The sequence below is a fragment of the Natator depressus genome, chromosome 2, assembly GCF_965152275.1.
Source record: "Natator depressus isolate rNatDep1 chromosome 2, rNatDep2.hap1, whole genome shotgun sequence".
Lineage (NCBI taxonomy): Eukaryota > Metazoa > Chordata > Testudines > Cheloniidae > Natator > Natator depressus.
The window spans coordinates 77922513-77941038 of record NC_134235.1 but is presented as its reverse complement, the minus strand read 5'-3'; the positions used below and the strand labels follow the sequence as shown (position 1 = coordinate 77941038).

At 41.2% G+C, this 18526-nt stretch overlaps 1 protein-coding gene across 4 annotated transcripts in view; it reads right to left on the bottom strand.

The window, feature by feature from the left end:
• SS18 (SS18 subunit of BAF chromatin remodeling complex) overlaps positions 1–18526 on the bottom strand; it is a 60655-nt gene that overhangs the window by 15533 nt on the left and 26596 nt on the right. For all 4 annotated transcript variants that reach the window (XM_074944473.1, XM_074944472.1, XM_074944474.1 and 1 more), the window contains exon 5: positions 9747–9968. In XM_074944473.1, coding sequence (XP_074800574.1) covers positions 9747–9968 — 222 coding nt within the window. The remainder of the gene's footprint in view (positions 1–9746; positions 9969–18526) is intronic.

Sequence of the window (18526 nt, the reverse complement as noted above, 5' to 3'; positions counted from 1 at the left end):
CATAGGGCCTAATCACATCAGCCACACTATCAGAGGCTCGTTCACCTGCACATCTACCAATGTGATATATGCCATCATGTGCCAGCAATGCCCCTCTGCCATGTACATTGGCCAAACCGGACAGTCTCTATGTAAAAGAATAAATGGACACAAATCAGATGTCAAGAATTATAAACATTCAAAAACCAGTCGGAGAACACGTCAATCTCTCTGGTCACTCAATTAAAGACCTAAAAGTTGCAATTCTTCAACAAAAAAACTTCAAAAAACAGACTCTAGTGAGAGACTGCTGAATTGGAATTAATTTACAAACTGGACACCATTAAATTAGGCTTGAATACAGACTGGGAGTGAATGTGTCATTACATAAAGTAAAACTATTTCCCCATGTTTATTTCCTCCCCCTACTGTTCCTCACACGTTCTTGTCAACTGCTGGAAGTGGCCCACCTTGATTATCACTACAAAAGGTTTTTTTTCTCTCCTGCTAGTAATAGCTCATCTTACCTGATCACTCTCGTTACAGTGTGTATGGTAACACCCATTGTATATACACAGAGAACATGAAACAATCTCCCCACTGTATTTTCCACTGCATGCATCCGATCAACTGAGCTGTAGCTCACGAAAGCTTAAGCTCAAATAAATTTGTTAGTCTCTAAGGTGCCACAAGTCTTCCTTTAAAATAAAGAGTACTTGGTCACAAATCTGGAACCGACAGCTAGCCATGATGGGCTGATAACTGGTGAGAAGAATTCCTATAACACAGGAGCTCTGCAGGAGCTGCTGCAGCATTTAGGAACTCCAATGAAGCATACATTTAACTGCTAATGTCTTCTAGGATCTTGGCAGCTTAGAAACTCCACAGGTGACTGGAAGCCCAGACAAAACTTCATACCTTTTGCAAGCCTTGCTCATGTTACAGGGAAAACTTAAAAGATTCTTCAGCAGGATCTCTAAGCCTTTAATATGTCAAGGGAGCAATTTGCTATTCCTAATAAACCAGAAATATCTTTCCAATATGTACCACTAATTGAAAAATAGCAGAAGGAACGCACGCTTTACAAGGCCTTCACCTTGCAAACTAGATTTGAAGTTTCTAGGCCTCCTCATTTTTGAGAGGACATTTAAGAAACTAAAATAATAATTTGCCAGATGGGCAAAACACCTAATATTTCTAATTCAAAGCAGTTCAACTATTTAAACCTTTGCACTTGACAAGTAAGATGTGGCATCTGTTGAAAGCAGACTCTGTTCACAATCAGCCATGCCTTTATTTCGTCAAGGTATAATTCCTATAGGTAACTACCCTTTAAAACCATCTGAAATTGAAGTCAGTATAAAATGAAATGCATAAGTTTAAGATGTTGCGTGTTTTTTTTTTTTTACTTATGAATTCCAAATGGTTGGGTCTTGGTTATATTTGAGACTGTCTTGCCTTGTGTGTTCCACCATGGCAATAGCAATCAGCAGAGGTGTTCAAACTAACAGCCCTCTGTTTAAATGGGAAGGGGCTGGTAGCAGGGCATTCAGAGTGAAGGGTCCTCAACAACTGAAATCACTTCTTCCCTAGTGCCTGAACTGTGTGACAATCAGCACCCTATGTTAGGCTCATTTATCTTTCCAAAAAGAAAAGGAGTACTTGTGGCACCTTAGAGACTACCAATTTATCTGAGCATAAGCTTTCGTGAGCTACAGTGAGCTACAGCTCACTTTCGTGAGCTACAGCTCACTTTATCGGATGCATACTGTGGAAAGCATAGAAGATCTTTTTATACACACAAAGCATGAAAAAATGGGTGTTTACCACTACAAAAGGTTTTCTCTCCCCCCACCCCACTCTCCTGCTGGTAATAGCTTATCTAAAGTGATCTCTCTCCTTACAATGTGTATGATAATCAAGTTGGGCCATTTCCAGCACAAATCCAGGTTCTCTCTTCCCCCCCCCCACACAAACCCACTCTCCTGTTGGTAATAACTTATCTAAAGTGATCACTCTCCTTACAATGTGCCACAAGTACTCCTCTTCTTTTTGCGAATACAGACTAACACGGCTGTTACTCTGAAATTTATCTTTCCAGTCTTTTACTGATTGGGTAGGAGACTGCTGTTTAGGATTTTGGGGTATACGGAAAAGGAGAAGTTTGCTTCACTGGAGTTAGTGGTGTTTGTGATCTCTTACGTATTTGTTTGTAACTACTGTACAGTGGCCAGAAGTCTGGAAGGATATTTTATATATTTAAATAAATAAAAATGTCTTTAAAATCTTACCATCAGGTTCAGCAAACAGTCCTGCAATGAGCCCTCAACAACTGGAAAGGCAAACATGACATCCAGAGCTATACTTCGGCTGTTTAACTGGGTAGGCAACATGTGTCTAACGTTTAGTATATGGAGACTAGCGAGTCAGAGATACTTGGCTCTCATCTCAGCTTGGGCAGGGGAACGGGGTCTACCAAAGTGGTCTGCAGAGGGACATGAAAAACAGGATTCCTGAGAAGGCTGTGTTATTCATTTTGTCCTTTTTTGTTAAATCATAGAATATCAAGCTTGGAAGGGACCTCAGGAGGTCATCTAGTCCAACCCCCTGCTCAAAGCAGGACCGATCCCCAATTAAATCAAAGTACTTGAGTTCGATAGTTTGTCACCATAATGCAGGAAGGTCAATTCTGTTCATTCTACATAAGGAAGTCATTTCTAAGTAACTAGAGACTTCGGTTTGTTGAAAAATTCTGCTTACAGCAGTCTCCAGATAGCAAAAATGCCTTGTTAAAATTGGCAAAATATCTTATTCGATATACTGTACCAATAAACTTGTAGGATTTTATACCAAAAAAAAAAAAAAGGGGGGGGGGGGACGGAGACGGACAAAGGGTTTTTGTTCCACATTCGCTCAGCCACTTTACATTCCCATATTCTTCATAAAGGTTGGCTAATATTCCTTGCTGTTTTCTCAGAGTGGTACAACAGCTTCAATATGAGAGTCACCTGTGGAACTTACTAACATTCATTTTCCAAAACCCAAGACGACTAAAATTTTCAGTTGTAACAGGACTGACCTTGTAAAATAATCTTGTGAAGGCACTAGATTTTCATGCAAGGCATTCCTTCAGCAGGTGTCTTATAAATTAGTGCAAGTCAATGATTAATACAGTGGATACTAATAACAAATCACATTACTGGACTTGTTGCCATACTAAAAAGTTTTTTCATTCCTATCCTACTAATACCATCACTCAAATGATAACTTCTGTATGACTCCATACTAGTAACTGCGTACACACAAAAAATGTTAAAAAAAATTAATGTTGCAGATTCAGCACTCAAAAGTTAGCAAGTGCCATAATTAAAGGTTACCTATATGCAGCCTTAATTTAGCCCCGAGCATATGCATCCCCTTTTGATTACATGATCACATGCATTTTTCCACAAGACCACTTCCTCATTCAGTGCACAGGATGGACAGTACTCACTGAACAAGCAGCTATACCATAATACAAGGGTGGCCAACGTGTGGCTCCAGAGCCACATGCGGCTCCTTGTATAGGCACTGACTCTGGGGCTGGAGCTACAGGTGCCAACTTTCCAATGTGCCGGGGGGTGCTCACTGCTCAACCCCTGGCTCAGCCACAGGCCCTGCCCCCACCCACCCCTTCCTGCTCCCTCCTCTGAGCCTGCCCTGCCCTCGCTCCTCCCCCTCCCCCAAGCCTCCTGCACACCACAAAACAGCTGATTGGGAGGTGCAGGGAGGGAGGGGGAGGTGCTGATCAACGGGGCTGCTGGTGGGTGGGAGGCGCTGGGAGCAGGGGAGCTAATGGGGGGCTGCTGACATATTACTGTGGCTCTTTGGCAATGTACATTGGTAAATTCTGGCTCCTTCTCAGGTTCAGGTTGGCCACCCCTGCCATAATATTTTATCATCACTGTTCAGTGTGTGGCTCATGCCTTATTTCCTCCACATTATTCAAACCCTGCCCTGAAGACTGAATTATTAATTTCTTCATGGGTTTTTCTATGGAACGCATCACTTATATAGTATCTGACTATTTCACAAACATTAATGAGTTTATTTTCACAACATCCCTGAAGTGAGATGGTATTATTATCTCAATTTTGCAGATACTAGGGAACAGAGGCATGGAGTGACTAAAGTCAAAAATATCCACTAATTTTGGGTGCTCTATTTCATAGATTCCACAGCCAGAAGGGACCATTGTGATAATCTAGTCTGACCTCCCACATAACACAAGCCACAGAACTCCCCTGATTTAATGCTTGTTTGAACTAGTGCTTATCTTTTGAAAAACATCCAATCTTGATCTTAAAGTTGCCAGTAATAAAGAATCCACCACAACCCTTGGTAAGTTGTTCCAATAGTTTTTTATCCTCACTCTTAAAAATGTGTGCCTTATTTCCAGACTGAATTTGTGTACCTTCAACTTCCAGACACTGGATCTTGTTATAACTTTGTCTGCTAGACTGAAGAACCCGTTATCAAAATTTTTTCCCCATGTAGGTATCAAATGTGATCAAGTCACTCCATAACGTTCTCTCTGTTAATAGATTGAGTGCCTTAAGTTTATAAGGCATGTTTTCTAATCCTTTATTCATTCTTATGGCTTTTCTCTGAACCCGCTCCAATTTATCAATATCCTTCTTGAACTGTGGACATCAGAAATGAACACAGTATTCCAGTAGCAGTTGCGCTGATGTGAAATACAGAGGTAATATAACCTCCATAATCCTAGTTCAGAAATTGAATTAGCTCTTTTGATCACAGTCCCTGTTCAGCTGACAGAGCCTCCATCCTGTAAGTATGGCCTACCTTCTTTTTTCCTAGATATATAACTTTACATTTGGCCATATTAAAAAGCATATATGGTTTACTTGTTCCCAGCTTAACACACAATCCAGATTGCTTTGGATCAGTGGCATGTCCTCTTCATTTTTTTACCATTCCCCCAAATCTTTGTGTCATTTACAAACTTCACCAGTGATGATTTTGTGTTTTCTTCAACGTCACTGATAAAATGTTAAACAGCGTAGGCCCCGAATTGCTCCCTGAAGGACTCCTCTAGAAACACATCTGCTTGATGATTCCCTGTTTACAATTACATTTTGAGAACTGTCAGACAGACAGTTTAAAATCCATTTAATGTGTGACCTGTTGATCATTTCTAGTTTTTTAATCAAAACATTATGTGGTATGAAGTCAAAATCTAAGTATATTACATCAATACATTTATCCTTATGAATCAAACTTGTAATCTCATCAAAAAAGATACCAAGTTAATTGGAGAGGATCTATTTTCCATAAAACCATGTTGATTTGCATTAATTATATTTCCCTCTTTTAATTCTTTATTAATCGAATCCCATATTAGCTGTTTCGTTATGCTGCCTAGGATCAATGTCAGAGTGACAGGCCTATAATTAACCAAAGTCATCCCAATATTGAAACTTTTTCAATATTGTCGTAACATTCGCTTTCTTCGTCTTCTGTAACTTCCCCAATTTTCCAAGAGCCAACAAAAATCAACATTAACTGTCTAGAGAGTTCCATGGCCAGCCGTGTGATACTAGCAGTGTTACCAGCTCCATCAGTATAATTGTCTCAGCAACAGTTCCTGCTCCACAGTGAAGCAAAGTAATGATTTCTTTAGATGCTGCTCCATCCTCTCTTTGAAAATCCATTAAAGTACTAACAAAAAAAAAATGAGGAGTACTCGTGGCACCTTAGAGACTACCAAATTTATCTGGGCATAAGCTTTCGTGGGCTAAACCGCACTTCATCGGATGCTTGCAGTGGAAAATACAGTAGGAACATATACATACACAGAGAACATGAAAAAATGGGTGTTGCCATGCCAACTGTAACGAGACTAATCAATTAAGGTGGGCTATTATCAGCTGGAGAAAAAAAACTTTTGTAGTGATAATCAGGATGGCCCATTTCAAAGAGTTGACAGGTGTGAGTAACAGTAAGGGGAAAAGTAGCATGGGGAAATAGTTTTTAGTTCGTGTAATGACTCATCCACTCCCAGTCTTTATTCAAGCCTAATTTAATGGTGTCCAGTTTGCAGATTAATTGCTGTTTCTTGTTGGAGTCTGTTTCTGAAGTTTTTTTGTTGGAGAATTGCGACTTTTAGGTCTGTAATTGAGTGTCCAGGGAGGCTGAAGTGTTCTCCAACTGGTTTTTGAATGTTATAATTCTTGACGTCTGATTTGTGTCCATTTATTCTTTTACGTAAAGACTGTCTGGTTTAGCCAATCTACATGGCAGGGGGCATTGATGGCACATGATGGCATATATCACATTGGTAGATGTGCAGGTGAACGAGGCTCTGATAGTGTGGCTGATGTGATTAGGCCCTGTGATGGTGTGCCTTGAATAGATATGTGGGTACAGTTGGCAACGGGCTTTGTTGCAAGGATAGGTTCCTGGGTTAGTGTTTTTGTTGTGTGGTTGCTGGTGAGTATTTGCTTCAGGTTGGGGGGCTGCCTGTAAGTGAGGACTGGCCTGTCTCCCAAGATCTGTGAGAGTGAGGGATCGTCCCCAGGATAGGTTGTAGATCTTTGATGATGTGCTTGTGAGGTTTTAGTTGGGGGCTGAAGGTGATGGCTAGTGGCGTTCTGTTATTTTCTTTGTTGGGCCTGTCCTGTAGTAGGTGACTTCTGGGTACTCTTCTGGCTCTGTCAATCTGTTTCTTCACTTCAGCAGGTGGGTATTGTAGTTGTAAGAACGCTTGATAGAGATCTTGTAGGTGTTTGTCTCTGTCTGAGGGGTTGGAGCAAAGGCAGTTGTATCTTAGAGCTTGGCTGTAGACAATAGATCGTGTGGTGTGGTCTGGATGAAAGCTGGAGGCATGTAGGTAAGTATAGCAGTCAGTAGATTTCCAGTATAGGGTGGTGTTTATGTGACCATCGCTTATTAGCACTGTAGTGTCCAGGAAGTGGATCTCTTGTGTGGACTGGTCCAGGCTGAGGTTAATGGTGAGATGGAAATTGTTGAAATCATGGTGGAATTCCTCAAGGGCTTTTTTCCATGGGTCCAGATGATGAAGATGTCATCAATGTAGCGCAAGTAGAGTAGGGGCGTCTCGTCCCCTAACGAGACGCCCCACTCTACTCTAAAGTTGATCGGTTACTTACAAAATACACTGATTTTTGCACATATTTAGTTTAATTCTTTCCTTGTATTTACTTCTACCTACATCATTTGCTTTCCTTATTAAGAGTCAAGTCTTCATAATTAAGGTAAACCTCAGCTGCAGTATGTCCAATACTTTTCTAAAATGATTCACAAATGTTATAAAAAAAATGCTCCCAGACCCACTGCCTAACAAACACACAAAATTTAACAACTTACAGCCAAAGGTATATTTGCTCCGATTTGCAGTCACAGCCATGTTTCTACTGTACTTTTTCTTAATTCTTAACTTTCTTAATTTCTTAGAGCTGTGTAACTACGACTGTGGTTAATCTCAGAATCATCAGTTTTCTTGCTTTTGCTAACAGTAACCAAACTCGTGGTTGGACTATCTTCTGTACTAACACTGACTGGATCTTCCTGTTGATTTGAACCTCTAGCTGACCTAATAAAAATAAAAAGGATTCCTTCACGGACAACAGACAGATGTGCAACAAAACATGGAACAAAAGACAATATTGGAAAGAAAAACCTCAATCTCAATTCACACTACAGTATTATGTATATTAGTGACCAAAGAGAGACTCTTCCAAAATAAAAAACATTTTCTCTCATAGCAGATGAAGTAAAGGGAGCCTCACATGTATTCTTTAGTTGACTTGTTTGACATACAATCCAGATAGACAGAAAACAAACATGTTCTAATTACTGCATTTACATTTTGGATTCCATAGTTTGGCTTTTAGAAGACAGCGTATTCAAATCAAATGCAGTAAGACTTTACAACCAGCAAGCGGTGTTCTGCTCTGTCTGTTAAGAGCATTTGTGTGAATACATAGCATAGAAACAACTTAATAGTTTTGTCCATTGTGGTAGTATGATATTTTTATACTGCAGTGTATTTGGCACTAACACAAGGACCACACTGCCAACAGGATAGAGCATCTCTGCTGTTTATTCTGGATAAATATCTTCGATACAGAATCCATTCTGAATTGTTACTTTATGCATAAAGACATCATCAGAAAATACTATGTAGAAACAGATGTGTGTCTGGGACTGAAATTCTATTCCTAATATAAAAGAAACAGATATTCCAAATTAAAAACACATGTGTGATAGAGAACAGAGATACATATGTATACATAATATTAGATAGTCCCAGTAAACATTTATAGGAGACTATCTAATCTTAATTACTCAATTAATCCATGAGATTGAAGAGTGATTTGTGTATCAATACTTAAAAAGAAAAATGTATTGTTTTACCATAGTAAATTTCTACAGGAGATACACACAGCAATGTAGTAACTCTTATATCACGATCTTCACTAAATGCAGAATGTTACATAAATAAAACTACAAAAAAGACACAGGTTCCCTTCAGATCTGACAAAAGCAGATATTTCCAGTGGTTCACACTATGTCTGAATGTGGCCCAATGACTGAAAACAATTAAGTGACTAAAAGGCAGGAGAAAAGAGATCCACAAAGGTACTTGTGGGATCCACAAAGGTACTTAGGTGCCTCATGCCAATTTTTAGGACCATTGCGATCCAGAAAACTCCAGCTCCGCTGCTGTCTAACTTCATAAGTGCTTAAACTCACTTGGCACCTAAGCTTTTGCCTCTGGACATGAGAACTGGAGCCTCATTCCTGAGCACCTATCTCCCACCTAAGAGCCAGAATAATTCACAAACCAGAAAGACAGGCATTCAGCCATCTAAGCTTAAAAAAGGGGCCCTATTCATTAGGTAGCATCTGAGCACATCTACTGGATCAGCCCCCTCAGGCTAGTTCACACAATATAGCCTAGGGGAAAGGGGAAGAGAAAGAAAAGGAGGACCTCCCTTATAACCTTTAGCCAAGTGGACAGGGTATTCACCCAAGATGTGGGAGAACCCCCAGTTCAAGACCCCGTCCTCATGAAGGGGTGAAGGAATTCGAACAGGGATTGGCCACCTCTCAAGTGAGTACTCTAACCACTAGGATACAGAATCATTCTAACTCTATCTCTGGCTCAATTAATATTTAACTATTCAATGTTTCATTAAAGTGGACCAACTTCAACAGGGGAAACTGAGGGACACCCATATCAGACTATTTCCACAGCCTAGCGGTTAGGGCACTCAACTGATAGATGATCGACCCAGTTCAAATGACTTCTCCTCCTCAGGCGCCTATCTCCAAGAAAGGAAAGGGGCTTAGCATACACCGCTCTGGTCAGCATCTCCCATGGGCTACCTTAGGCAGTTCCCCAGCTAGCGTGCTGGCTTTTGTGGATCATGTTCTTAGGTGCCTACTTCTCCCCATTCATTGCATAGGGAGTCTTTGTGCCTAACTCAACCTTTGTGGACCCCGGTGGTTCTAATGATTTTCTAGGCGCCTAAAAGTTAGGTGCTGTGGTGCTCAGCATTGCTACACCTAAGTCCCCTCATGGATCCCACTCAAAGATCCTTAGGGACAGAAAGATAAATATATTTAGAGAAGGAAACACTTTAACTTGGAATAAAGGCTTTTTTCCACCTTTAAAGGCTTACGTAAGAGGCCTCGTTTTCTAGGTGACTCCCACTTAATAGGAATTAAATTTCATTTACCTTGGTTTGGTTGCATGTTTATATTTGGTCTGGGGCCATAGTTGCTCATGGGCTGTCCTTGGCTCAGAGTCATCTGATTCTGCACTGGCATGCTTTGAGAAGATGGCACTGAGTGATTATAACCGCCCATGGACCCATGGCTACTTGAAGACATGTTCATGGAACTGTTTGTCATACTGAGTTGATTAGGCCCAGGTCCTTGCATAGGCATATGGTTAGGTCCTTTGGAAAGAAAAAACATGTTATGTTAAGTACCATTAAACAATCAACAGCAGTCACACTCAGTCACAACACTAATTATATTATGTACATTTATTAAATCAGGGGGTTGGCTTAAGATTTGTTGACCGGATTAAATCATAAAACAGAGTTTGCAATTGTCATTAAGTTTAGTTCCACTATGACTTTACATTATCTCTTATAGAGTAGCTGAAACTTTTAAAATAAAAGTTGCAAACCATCATTCAGCCTTTCTTAAATCCATACTCTGTACAAAGCTTGCTTTTTAGCACTTAGCTCACATACACCTAGATTTCAACACCCCCCTTATTTATCAGTGCAACAGTAGGTTCAAGAGCCTGGCTCTACAGATTTTAATGTATTCATACTAGTCAACCTAGATATTCTTTTGAAACTGGTATTTAATACTTGGGAAATAATAACAAGTACTGAACTTCAGACAGTGCAAAGAAAAACACACACACACACCCCACACATGATTATAAGCATATTTAACATTAGGTTCTAACATCAACCACAGCCAAAAGCTTACAAATATATTTACAGATTACAGAAAAAAACAGTTAACCTCTCACCATTGCTCCCAGTGAAGACCCAAAGGATGAACAACCTGGTCACACACCCATATGGCCAGTTATACCTCTTCACCCTTTACTCCTCCCTTCCTGGCAAGACAGGTTGGAGTTTGATTGATCTCTTGATTATACCCACTCTCAATGGATATTTTAAAAAAAGAGTAAGCATGACTGCTTGATAGGATACCATCTGATCAGTTTATCTATTCTTTTAGCTGGGAGATGTGAATTGAAGTCCCTTTTCCCTCAATATGAATATCAGCTGTTCACATACTAAATATTTATATTTTTGTAACTGGAAATTGCTTCTATAAAAGGAATTTTTTTTTTTGCCTCTCTATGGTGGCAGTAGAATACAATTGTATTTTGTACAGCTTTTTTCATATAGGCTTTATCCCAAAAACTTTACACAGTATTAAATAATATAGTTATAAAGTTAAAATGAAAAAATAAAAGCAGAGAGAAAATCAGGCAAGGGAGAAAATTTTCTGATCAGATATGAGGGTCGAGAAGGTAGTGAAATCAGGAAGGCTTATGTAAATGACAGACATCCTAAGAGGGAAGTACTATATGACATGCGGTACCTCAAAGTACCCCCGTAACCCTCATATTCATCATTCGTATATGGTTGTGATATTTCATACAAAGCATGCCATGTAAGACACCATATGAAAGGTCATGATCTGCTGAAACCCACTGTTCTGTCAAAATATGTATATTGTTAATGTGTGTGATATTATGAGATTTTTCTTTATGGTTGTTATTGAAATATGTTTTGAGTTTGGAAGTCGCCCATTGCTAGCTCTCCAGTGATAGCAAAGGAGGTGATCCACACACAGAAAGGCGTTAAACAACCATTGATCAGCAGAGGAGTTGTAAACAAGAGATTTACAATTCTGTAACAGAGGTGCATAAGCACTACACAATGGGAATTGCTCAACTCTATGACTCAGTTGCACAAGACCACACCAGGTGGACTGCTCAACTCTGTGACTCAGCAAGGCCCACCAGGACGTTTGGGCCAGTATTTTTCAGGCACATGGACTGAGAGTATAAGATAAGGGGCAGTGGCATCATGCGATTACCTCTCTCCTCCCCCATCTACGCTGAAGGCAACAATGCTGGGAAGACAAAGACTTGAACTGAGGAGACTGGTCCCAGGCTGAGAAGGAAAGTCAGCCTGTGTATTAAGAACTATAACCTACCTGCAACATCCAGTGGGGTGAGAAAAGCTGTTTGATTCACCTCTGGTTTAGCCTAAAAGAGGATTTAGACTGCATGTTTACTTTTTATTTTCTTAAGGTAACTATCTCTTACTTTTATGCCTACCATTTATAATCACTTAAAATCTATCTTTCTGTAGTTAATAAAAACTTATTTTAATGTTTTATCCTTACTAGGGAGCTTGTCTAAAGTGCTTGGGGAATCTGTTCAGGTTACAAAGGCTGGTGGCATGTCCATTTTCCTTTGATGAAGTGGCAAATTAATTAATAAGTTTACACTGTTCAAAAGGAGGTCTTGAGCAGTGCAAGACAGTATATTTCTGGAGTGCAAGGCTGGGGGCTTAAGAGACTAGCTGGTGTTTCCATGCATATAGCTCATGAGTGGTTTGGAAAGCACTCAGATTGGCTTGGCGTGCCTCTGCATGCTGGTGGCTGAGTGATAACGGCAGCTGGAGGGGTTTGCTGCTTGTCACTAGCAAAGCATTGTGAGAGACAGCCCAGGCTGGAGAGTTTAGGGGGCACAGCAGTCCTACAGTTGCAAGGAACTTGTCACAGGAAGGAAGTCTATCATACTACCAGTAGCAAGATTATGTGATGGGGCAGAGAGGCCAACACTACACAAGCTGAGTGGGGAGTGTAGAACTGATAGGTCTATAAATAGGCTACATCATGGCTAAGTAGGCGTAAGGCTTTCATTTTCACTGAAATAGGCTGCATAAATGATATAAAACAGAAGGCAATTCTGAAATGGATCCTAAAAGAAACATGGAATCAGTGGAGCAGTATGAGGACAAAGCAATTTGGTTGTATTTTTCTGTAGGTTTGAAAAGAATCATATCAGCATTCTATATGTCTGGAGAGCCAGGTCTTGGCCAAGGAAAAACAGCTGCAATATTCAAAGTCAGAAGAAATTAAGGCATAGATAAGGATTTTAGATGAGGCAGTGGTGTACACCAGAGGTTCTCAAACTGTGGTCCGTGGACCACCAGTAGTCTGCGAGCTCCATTCAGGTGGTCTGCGGATAGTGGTGGTGGCCTTGGGAGGAATGGGGGATAGGTGTGAGGGGGCAGTGGGGTAAGAAGAGGGGGAAATTTAGGACATGTAGGGCTGCGGCGACTTATAAGTCCATGGTACACCCACACCTTGAATACTGCATGCAGTTCTGGTCACCCCATCTTGAAAAAGATATAATTAGAATTGGAAAAAGCACAGAAAAGGACAACAAACATGATGAAAGGTATGGAACAGCTTGAATACGAGGATATATTTAAAAGACTGGGATCGTTCAGCTTAGAAAAGAGACAACTAAGGGAGGAAATGAGTGAGGTCTACAAAATCATGAATGGCATGGAGAAAATGGAGGAGGAAGTGTTATTTACCCCCCTTCAAATAACACAAGGATGAGGGTCATCCAATGAAATTAATAGACAGCAGATTTAAAACAAATATAAGGAAGTACTTTTTCACCCAACACACGTGGAACTCAATGCCAGAGGATGTTCTGAAGGCCAAAAGTATATGTGGGCTCCAAAAAGAATTAGGTAAGTTCATGGAGGATAGGTCCATCTAAGGTGCGCACCTGGGCGGCTGCGCACAAGAGAATGAATGGCCACTCACCCAATTAGTGAAGCCGTGCAGGCGTGGCTCCACTAATTAGGTGCCTGGACCCTGGAGAAGATGAACATGTAAGGTGAGGTGGTGGCCGTAGGGGGAATAGGGGATAGGTGGGAGGGGGCAGTGTGGTGAGAAGAGGGAGTGGGGGGAATTTGGGATGTGCAGGGCTGCGGCGGTCAGAGAAAAAGGCGACTTTCCCCAGTAATAGGGCTGCGGCTGCTGGGGAAAGATGGCCTTCCTTCCCAGCCTCAGCTCTGTGGCTGCTGTGGCGGGGAAAGATACCCCCCTCCTTCCCAGCTCCAGCTCGGGGGCTGCTGCAGCAGGGGAGAGACCCCGCCCTCCTCCTTCCCAGCCCCAGCTCGGATGCTGCCACGGCAGGGGAGAGAGGGAGAGACACCCCCCCCCTCCTTCCCAGCCCCAGCTTGGGGGCTGCCGTGGCGGGGGAGAGAGGGAGAGACACCCCCCCCCCTTCCCAGCCCCAGCTTGGGGGCTGCCACAGTGGGGGGAGAGAGGACACATCCATTGCATTAGAAAGATAAGACTAACGATATTAAAATATGAGTTGTGTGCTTTTATTTGTAGAACAAAAAAAGTTAACTATTAGTAAGGTTTTTTCTATATAGCGCTTTTATCCAAAGCGCTTTACAATAGTTAGCTAACGGTACAAACAACATTTGGAAAGATCATTAAGTGGTCCGCCGAGACCCTCAGCAATTTTCGAGTGGTCCGCGAAAAAGAAAGTTTGATAGCCACTGTTATACACAGCATTACAGAGGCAGTTATTGGAGGATTTGCAAACAACAAGTTGTATTAGAAAAAAATGAAGGTCAAGAATCATACACAAACAAAAAAGCCAAATGGGAAGAAAACTCACCCTTGAGGTGAGCTTGTTGTTTGGTGGTTTTTGTGTGCTTGCTTGATTACCATGTGCCTGCTTGATTGAAGTTTATAGTGTGTTCTGTTTGGGGGAGCTCTGTGCTGAGCCAAGCGGCCTGCTAGCCTAGGCAAGGCTGAAAGCTTCCTAACAAAGCTCTAGCCTGCTCTCCTTTGATCCCTAATCCCTTAAGGATCCCTTGACAAGGGGGCCAGGGATAACTGAGGGAGAACACGAGTTTAAAAAGCCAGCTCCTATACGACCCGAGGAGCTAGCAAACAGGGGAGTTTTGAGAGGGAGCATGAGAGCCAGATACACTTAATGACCATTCTCTAAACTTAAGCCAATAAACGTCCCCCTCAAAAAAACAAAAACCAACCAACCAAAAACCTCTGCAAGAGTGAAAATAATGCAGACAGATGTCCAGCAGCAAAGTAGAGGCTATTCTGTTTATTGCACTGAATGCAGCATGTATAATTACCTGCCTTGTGGGCAGGGGGCATATGTGTGCATGCAGTGCAAGTAACTCATGGTCCTCAGACACCAAATACAAGACCTTGAGATCACAGTGGCTGAATTGGAGGAGCTACGGGAGACAGAAAGGTATATAGACAAACTTTCTGGGACAAGGTAGTGTGGTCCCACCCCCACTCTGACAGCCTCTGTGCTGTTGAGAAGGATGAAATTCTCAACAAAGGAGAGCATCAAGCTGGAGCAGAGGGAAACAAACCTATAGTTGGGACCCTCCTTCCAGATGGAGTCATGATATCCTATTGCACAGAGGCTACCTCTCCAGAGGAAGGAATCCCTGTTTTTTGGAAGAGACAGGTAATAGTAATGGGGGATTTAATTATTAGAAATATTGATAGCTAGGTTTGTGATCACTGGGAGAACCACACGGTAAATTGCCTGAGAAGTGCGAAGGCTGAAGACCTCTTGAGACCTCTATACAGATTTGTGTGCAGTGCTGGGGAAGACCAGGTGGTTGTGATACATGTAGGTACCAAAGACATAGGGGAAAGTAGGAAAGAGGTCCTGGAGACCAAATTTAGACTGCTAGGTAAGACATTAAAGTCCAGGATTTCCATGGTAGCATTCTTTGAAATGCACCAATTCCACGCACAGGGCCAGTTAGACAGGCAGAACTGCAGGGTCTCAATGTATGGATGAGACATGGTGTTGGGGGGAGGGACATAGGAACTGGGGCATCTTTTCGGAACAAAGAATGATATTAAGGAAGGATGGGCTCCACTTAAAACAAAACGGAACCATAGTGCTAGCTGGTAAAATGAAAAGGTCATGGAGGAGTTTTAAACTAAAGGCTAGGGGAAAGCTGACAGCCACAGAGGACAACACAGTTCAGACAGACACATCCCAGGGGGGAGGATTTATTAAAGTGGATACACTCTGTATCCTAGTAAAGAGGGGAGGATAGAAGGTGATAAAGTACATGTAGGAACTGAAGAAAAACAGTCAAACAAAGGAGAGTCCCATTCAATTACATCATAGGAAAGAAGAGAACTAAATATTGACAAATTTTATAAGTGCTTGTATACAAATGCTAGAAGTCTAATTACTAAGATGGGTGAACTTGAGAGTCTAATATTAAATGAGGATACTGATATAACAGGCATCACAGCAACATGGTGGAACAATGATATTTAACACAAGGGTACAAAACATATAGGAATGACAGAATAGGTCGTGCTAGTGAAGGAGTGGCACAATATGTGAAAGAAAGCACAAATCAATATTGTAAAAAAATCTTAAATGAACCAAACAGTACCACAGAATCTCTTTGGATTGAAATTCCATGCTTGAATAATGAGAGTATAGAGTAGGAATATACTACTGATCACCTGACCAGGATGGTGTCACTGCTTGTGAAATGCTTAGGGAGAATGGAGAGGCTACAAAAATAAAAAACCCAATCATCATGGGGGATTTAACTATCCCCATACTAACTGGGTACATGTCACCTGATGACTGGATGCAGAAATAAAATTTCTAGACACCATTAATGACTGCTTCTTGGAGAAGCTAGCCCTGGGACCCACAAAGGGAGAGGCAAGTCTTGATTTAGTCCTAAACAGGGTGGATACAAATCAATGATTTTTTTTTTTAATTTCAAAAAAAATCAGATTTTTTTTTTAATTTAAATCGGATTTTTTTGATAAAATGCTTTTTAAGGAAAAAACCTATCTGAAGGTAGCGTGACAAAGTTCCTCATCTACCTGGGTGGGTCTTGCGCTTATTGGCGGATTTGCTCACCTTGGAGCTTCATGGCAGCCCTCAGCTTGGCCGTTTTTCTGAACCCACAGTCCAGGTCGACTCCTCCTGTGTCTGATCGGGAGTTGGGAGGATTTGGGGGGAACCCGGGCCCGCCCTCTACTTCGGGTTCCAGCCCAGGGCCCTGTGGAATGCAGCTGTCTAGAGTGCCTCCTGGAACAGCTGTGTCACAGCTACAACTCCCTGGGCTACTTCTCCATGGCCTCCTCCCAACACCTTCTTTATCCTCACCATAGGACCTTCCACCTGGTGTCTGATAATGCTTGTACACCTCAGTCCTCCAACAGTCCGTGTTCTCACTCTCAGCTCCTAGTGCCTCTTGCTCCCAGCTCCTCACACACACACCACAAACTGAAGTGAGCTCCTTTTTAAAACCCAGGTGCCCTGATTAGCCTGCCTTAATTGATTCTAGCAGCTTCTTGATTGGCTGCAGGTGTTCTAATCAGCCTGTCTTAATGGTCTCCAGAAGGTTCCTGATTGTTCTGGAACCTTCTCTGTTACCTTACCCAGGGAAAAGGGATCTACTTAACCTGGGGCTAATATATCTGCCTTCTATTACTCTCCTGTAGCCATCTGGCCCGACCCAGTCACAGTAGTTTTAATTAAGATACATTATAGCTCAAAGATATCTCATCATGGAATAGGGATTATAAATTCTAATTCTATAGTATGAGACAATATAGTCATGTAATGTTTAAGAAAAGTTTTGTAAATGAGTTCCAATAGTTCATGGATTAGAGACCCAATCTTATGGGGTTCCAGGGGCTTCTGTACAGATTATTTAGGTTAATCTTTCTATCTACCCAATGGGACTCAGCGCTCAGTCTAGAAGATATCATCAGAAATGTTCTGTGGATTTGTGTCTCCAAAGATAACATGCTTGTTAACAGCAAAAATGTTTTTAAATAAATAAATAATATACAGAGGAGAGAAATAACAGACCTCAATCCTATTGTTCCTCTGCAAATTTGTGTACACAGAATCAAACCCTTACCTCTCTCTAAAAGTACAAAAAGTTTCAAAAAGTTCAATGACAAGCAGATTGTTGGGGGCGGAATAGATCTGGACAAGGAGAAGAAGTCTGGAGATAAATGTGAGAAGGGAGGGACAGGCAGTAGAAACAAAAGTGAAACTGTTTGAGCAGCATATTCCAGAAGTCTTGAGGTCTTTCTGAGTGTAACCTTCATTGATTTGAGATCTACCATACCATTCTCTCACTGGAAGGGAAAATCTATAATGGCAGCAGGCCGTGAAAGAGACCCAGTTTGGGAATATTTTAATGAAGTTCCTCTACCTGTGGGTAAGACAGGCATGTGTGCAAAATGCAAACAGTGCAACAAAGAAATGCAAGGCCTGGTTACCCGAATGAAACAACAACATGAGAAGCTGCATTTAAGGTGATGTAAGGAACATGTCTGAACATGCAGGATCTTCAGGTTGGTAAACTTTTTTATTTTATACTTCTTTCTTAAGGACTGCCTGTCTTCCTTCTGGACTATTCTTGAATTTTCATATTTGAGCAAAAAATATAGTTGTTACTCTATGGTACTATGACTTTAGATGCAGTTGTGATAAAAAATAAATAGCTGAAATAGGCAGATCTTTTTACAATTTCACCTTTAAAGTAGTACTGAGTGTCAGTGAATGCAAGGAGAATACTAAATGAGAGTATGGTAATAATAATTAAATAACTGCATTGACTTATTTTGTTTAGGAGAATCCATCCTCAACATACGGGATTCTGAAGACTATCCACCTTCAAGATCACCATTATTTTCTACAGTTTCAGAGTTATCTGCCAATGATAGTGTTTCAGTCACATCATATATGTCACATAGCCACAGTATATCTATCACCTGTAGCAAAAAGAAAAAAAAAAAACTCCATCATCCAGAAACAACCATAGATATGTTTGTGATAAGAACCTGCAGATTACAAAAAGAGGTAATTGATGAAAAAATTGCT